The sequence below is a fragment of the Tympanuchus pallidicinctus genome, unplaced genomic scaffold (assembly GCF_026119805.1).
Source record: "Tympanuchus pallidicinctus isolate F22 unplaced genomic scaffold, pur_lepc_1.0 scaffold4, whole genome shotgun sequence".
NCBI classification, from domain to species: domain Eukaryota; kingdom Metazoa; phylum Chordata; class Aves; order Galliformes; family Phasianidae; genus Tympanuchus; species Tympanuchus pallidicinctus.
Window position 1 is genome coordinate 11,765,959 of NW_026294758.1, and position 6,000 is coordinate 11,771,958.

The following is a 6,000-nucleotide window of genomic DNA, read 5'->3' on the forward strand; positions in this document are numbered from 1 at the left end:
GGTTCCTTCCAACCCAAACCATTCTACGATTCGATGTTTTCTTCTCTACCTCCTCTCCAAAGATACATTAACACGTTTAAAAATGGGCATGAGCTTTGCTATGGTGTATCAGTGATAGGACATAAAAATTGTCATGTGAATCCAACTCAGACCTGTTCATAGCAGTGTACAAGTGCTGTCACAACAGCCACAGGCCAGCTGCCTTGTCTTATTTTCTCAAATCATTTTCATATTATCTAAGAAAATCCACTGGGTAATTCCATCCAGTCTTGACATCTTTGTCATCAGGAATGTCTGTTAACCTATTTTAAATGACTTGTTTACTTGTCACAGTGCTTATCAGTCCTTCTGATTTTGAAAAGAAAATAGGAAAGATGACTACTCAGTGGTTTTGGACGTTTGTTACCCCTTTTATTGATTCCTTCATTGCACAGCTCCTAGAAATGTGCAATATAAAATATGCAAGCCAAAGGTGCTCTGTGGTTTGCACAGGTGCTTATTTCCTTTAATGATTTACTTTTTCTGGGTGTTGTATTCCGTCTTTATTTTTTATCTGGTATAATAAGTTATTTGTAAAATTACATTGTCGAATACTCTATTGATGGAATACATGTAAGAAAATGTTCATTGATTGCTTATAGATAATACAAGATTTTGAGCAATGACTGCTATTTTTGACTGTGTATAAAATTTTGCAGATGACTGTAAGGCTTTCAAGGAGGTGATGTTCTTAATTTAAAAGTGTGTCCATATTTTGAACGACTTTTTTTTCCCCTCAGAAAAAAGCTGAAGTCTTTTGCCGAAGCATGGAAAATAAATGATTCTCAGGAACTAGAGAAATGGAGAAATATGTGGGAGCCTGGAGATGAAAGGACACATTTTAATCCTCAGATCATGCTTAAAGATGGAAAATACTGCAGATAGAAAATACAAGTGCGGAGAGTAATAGATTCTATCAGTGTGTATATAGATGTAGGTGCATGGAGTTGGCTTCTCTGCTTTTCCAGAGATAGGAGATGCTGTGCTGTGATATGGTGCCCTATATCCACATCCACTACCTGATCGTAATTTTCTCACTCCATATTCCTTCCCTGAAGTGTTTTCCTTAATTGCAAAATTGTATTGGATTAAGTTTAGAATATGTATAGAAAACATGGAAAATTATGTTGGTAAATTATTAGATTCATGTTTTATAAATAAAATAATGGATTTTAACTTTATTGTACTTCAATTTCTACTGAAATAATTCTCTGCATTGTGAAAATGTAACTGAATCCTGACTATGCTGTACTGATGTGCAAGTGGGAAGAACAAATAATATGAACTGATTTTTTTCTCATTCTAATGCATTTACAATTGTTTATGTAAAGCACCCCTCAAGTTTGATGTACACAATGAATTTAAGAATGTGTGTGTTATACAGCTGGATGGGAGAGTCTGCCTTCTACTGATGACATTAATGATGATGCTTTGTGTAACCTTCAAAGACACAAAACATGCACCGACTGCATTTCTGCTTCCCTCTCCTTCATTCTCATCCCTGCCCACTTCCTTTTTACTCCAGATATGGTAACAAGAGCTGAAATGGGTGATTCAAACTATGCAACTCAAACCCCCGGCATAAAGCTGGAAAAAATGGAAATATTTTAAATTTTTTTGTTTGCAATTTTCAAGTTTCAAGGAAATTTCACATAGGAATTTGCTGTCCAAATTACTGGTTTTTCTTCATAAATCCAACTAAGTGGAGCATCTTGTTGTGAAAATGAATAATTGCATTCACGTAGTTAATTGTTAGCAAAGAGATTTTGCTAATATCATGCAATGTTATATTAAAAAAAAGCATTTTATAAAATGAGAAGAATTTCAGTAAAATATCTAGGTTTTGCTATAAAGAAAATAATAAAATGGGGTTTGTCATCTTTAAGACAGATGAAACTTTCTGATGATTTCAATAAATATAATGAAGGTTTCTTGTGTCAAAATGAGGCATGTCAGATGAATATGAAATTATGTCATTTGCAGACAAGTAGTCTTTCCTATGTAAAGAATTGTGTACAGAAGAATGGAGTTTTTATTACCTGTCATAAGGAACTGCTAACATAGGACTTTTTTCCATGTTCTCCCTCGAATTACAGAGAATCTTTTAAACAAACAGGTTATCTGCTGCTCAACAGCAGCAATCAATAATGGCATCTCCTTCTAGATCTGTAGTGTATTTGACTAAACAGGAAGAGCTGTAAAAGAAAGCTGCTCGTTGTGATGCAGTTTTACATGCGTGTTTAAGTATGCCACACATTGCAGAGCACAATTAAAGTAATTCCCTGTTACTGATTAGCACAGACACCCAGCGCTGGAGCTAACGACCCCTGACCGTCACCTTCAAAGACTTTAATCAACCATTGCTGACTTCCTGCACGCACTAGATGTGCTTTTACTAAGACTCTCTTTGCCTTCAACGGAGCATTCAGGCTGTGCTCTGACAAGAAAAAATACCTGGTTGCATTCTGAGAAAAATAAGGAAACACAGTGGGTGAGGAGCTGAGGTGTTGCTGACCTGCTCGTACCAGCAAGTACAAAGCAATGACAGCATCTTGTTTCTTAATGTCTGTGATCATTTTGAAAATAACTTTTGATGGTTCATTTCATTTGGCCCTGTTCATTTCAATGGAGGAGCCATAGGTCATCCTAACCCAACAAGAAGTCCTCTGGATATGCAAAGGAATTGCTGTCTGATTTAGTGCTGGTAAGTAGTAATTACAGAGAGAGGTAAAAGTTTGACTGACCCTCTGAGAACGCACTACCAGGAGATGCATGCCGTTGTTAGATGTGTTTGCAGGTGCTCAGATGCACCACAGAGAAGGCTGTGGATTTGTTTGTGCCTCGCTCTGCCACGGTGAAGCAGCTGAGCTCATTTGCAGCATGAGCACTGTGCAAGGGCAGCCGTTCCGAGGTGTGATGGTTCAGAGCTCATTCGAGTTTGTTTGCAAAGCCCAAAAGTTGGGTACCAGACATACCAGATATGCTATGGACAGGCAACCTGCGCCTTTGGTGGCATCAGTCTGAGGACAGAGAAACAGACCTGCTGGAAAACAGAAATGCATTAATTTTGAAAGAGACTTCATTTATTTCGCTGTGGTAAGCAGGGCTTCCACAGCTGTCACAGCAGGAGTCTTCCTGAGAGACAGATAACCTGATCTTGTGTTTTCTTTTTTCTTTTTCTCATTCCTCTCTTTTTTTATTTTTGATTATTGCTAAATACCAGTACACTAAACTTCATTTTAGAGGTAGTTTGAAGCATAAGCTTTGGTAGTGATGTAATCCTGAAGATGTGCTCTGTGCTCTTTTTAAACTGCAGCAATCTAATTTCAGCAACGTGCTGAGTCAGGGACTTTGTTCTGATGCACTGCGGCCTGTCAGATGAAGTGACAAAGAAGGATGACCTGTCCTTAGGTGGTCCTTGGCTGCAGCAGGAATACGTCAAATCACAGAACCATATGAGTTGGAAGGGTCCCATAAAGGCCAGTTCCCCTGCAACTTCCCTGCAACAGAGACATCCTCAGCTCCATCAGGTGCTCAGAGGCTGCCCCAGCCTGACATTGAGTGTCTCCAGGGACAGAAGGCATCTACCACCTCTCTCTGCAACCCGTGCCAGTGCCTCACCACTCTTATTATAAAAAAATTATTCCTTATACCCTGTCTAAATGTCCCCTCTTTTAGTTTGAAACCATTTCCTCTTATCACATCACATTAGACTTCACTAAAGAGCCTGTCCTCTTCTTTTGTGTAGCCCTCTTTTAGATACTGAAAGGCCACTATCAGGTCACCTCGCAGCCTTCTCTTCTCCGGGCTGAACATCCCCAGCTCTCTCAGCCTGTTGTCTGTTTCAGAGGATGTTAAGGCTTTGATAAACTGTGCTGTACTGAAGTGGGGGGGACTCTGACCCAGAGTTGGGGTCAGCCCTCAGGCAGCCTCCTGAGGTCTGGGTCCAGGGGGCCATCGCTACCTTCCCCAAATCCTGACACTGATACTGCAGTCTGAAAAGTAAGCCCGGACTGCCTCTTCCTTCTGTTCAGTTTTTGGAGCAAGTGGAGTGGATGAGTCTCATTATCTTCATTCTTCCTTAATACAGAGGCCATAGCAAGCTGTGATCTATCATCTCAGCATTCATTTTCAAAGCTGGCTCCAATCTCACTGCAAAATTTCTGTCTGGCAATCAACTTCAGATCCGATATTTGTTAGATCTGAATTTGATTCTGGTGAATAAATTTGCAGTCTGCTGATCTGAATTATGCTTTTTAAAAGCACAAGAAGGGATTTACAGCTGAACAAGACTGAATTCATAACTGGAGATCAAGCCAATATGTAGACATGGTATTTAGTACTGAAATAGCCTGTTCAGATCTCGGACTTGCACCTGTCCCACTCTGCTGGCTGTTCTGTCATGCAGTTCTTTGGAGCGAGTCTTGCATTTGCACTGCTCTGTGCAGTCCTGCACTAAAAACACTGCTGCCAATGCTAGGGAACTCTGCTTAGCTTAGCAGTGCTGAGTGTGCCACTCACTGCACATGGCTTAGCATGTGGAAGTCTTCCCTGTGCTTCCAACAATGGATCATTTTCTTCTTTTTCAGCTACACATGCATAAGCTTGCCTTCCTTAACTGCATTATAGATTTTGCTGTATTGCTGTGTGTCTAGCCGTAGAGAATAGAAGAAAGCAATGGATGTTTTCTTCATCTCTTACACCTAAAAAAAAATCTTTAAAAATCAATTTCTCAAATGATTGTCTTGTTTTGCAAGATGTGAATCCTTTCAGGCCCACGCTGTTAACTGTGAAATGGTGTAATTCTCTGAGACAAAATTGGTTTAAGTCTCAAGTGAGCTGCAGAAGAAAGGATGGCAATGTTCTATATACACTTCAAGGGAAATAAAGGGTGAACAAGATAAAGGCAGATAGAGATATCTAAGAATAATTAGCTGTTCTAAGAATAATGACATTAGGAAACAGGATGGTTTCTTCCCACGTGGTGTTAAGGAGCAAGTGGTACCCACATGATTGATATTTTGGCTGCAGGCTTGCTAGCCATCAGACACAGCGTGCCAGACCAGGCATCGGCTGAGGCTGAGTGCTGCAGTGAGCCTAGGAGCTGCTTGCTGGTTGCCCAGCACACAGCCTGCCTGCAGCATCTCTTCTTGAGAAGGGTGACCAAGAGCGGCCATCACAGGGTGGTGCAGGAGGTTTCTGGCTGTGAGATTCAGGTGATTGCAACCGCAGCTGGTAAAGGATGAACCAAGTCTAAGAAGGAGGCACTTTGTCCGTGCGTACATTCAGGACAGCACGTGGATGGCAGCTGTCACCTCGCTGCCACTGCGCTGGGTGGGGAGGTGAGCTCAATGGCTCCAGCCGACACCACGCTATGGGTCACCTCCATGTCCAGCGTTACCCATCACCTGGAAAGGAGGAGTTCATGTGCCCCATCTTCTGTCCTGTTCAGGGTCAGCAGAGGACTTATTCAGCCACGAAATATCAATCTGAGAGGTTGTCCAGTCTTTTTAATGAGTACTTGTGCAATCATTTCCATTAGAAGGCTTTTTTTTCAATAGCTATGTTCTCTTGAACTCACAGGAAATCTGAAATAACTTTTTGGCTGCCTTTCTTCAACCCATTTGCTTGTAAGTAAAAGTGATTTTTTTCACAAATGATAAAATGATTTTGTTTGAAATTTTAGCAGCTGCGCATAGTGATAATCATGAAAAATAGCGTTTGGGGTTTTTATGAAGGCTTGTAACCTCTTTGTTTCTTCTTTTTAAGCAGTCAGTTTTTATGACCTTAGAAAGTATTATAAGAAGAAGGGCAATTCCTGGGAGCAGGGGATCAGAAAAGGCAGCACATAGCAAACCTTAAATGCACAGTCTTCAATAAGGAGGCAGAAATCAATGCTGCTTTTTACTCATAATAATCCAAATATCTAGGGTGACTTAAAATTCAGTGTCCTGGATACTG

The 6,000-nt window shown here is 40.6% G+C and overlaps 1 protein-coding gene across 1 annotated transcript in view; it reads left to right on the forward strand.

Annotated features, from left to right (window-relative positions):
- The window catches only part of MSH3 (mutS homolog 3), a 110,073-nt gene extending 108,651 nt beyond the window's left edge, over positions 1-1,422 (forward strand). The window contains exon 24 of the mRNA XM_052700656.1: positions 780-1,422. Coding sequence (XP_052556616.1) covers positions 780-924 — 145 coding nt within the window. The 3' untranslated portion in view covers positions 925-1,422. The remainder of the gene's footprint in view (positions 1-779) is intronic.
- The last annotated feature ends 4,578 nt before the right edge of the window (positions 1,423-6,000 follow it).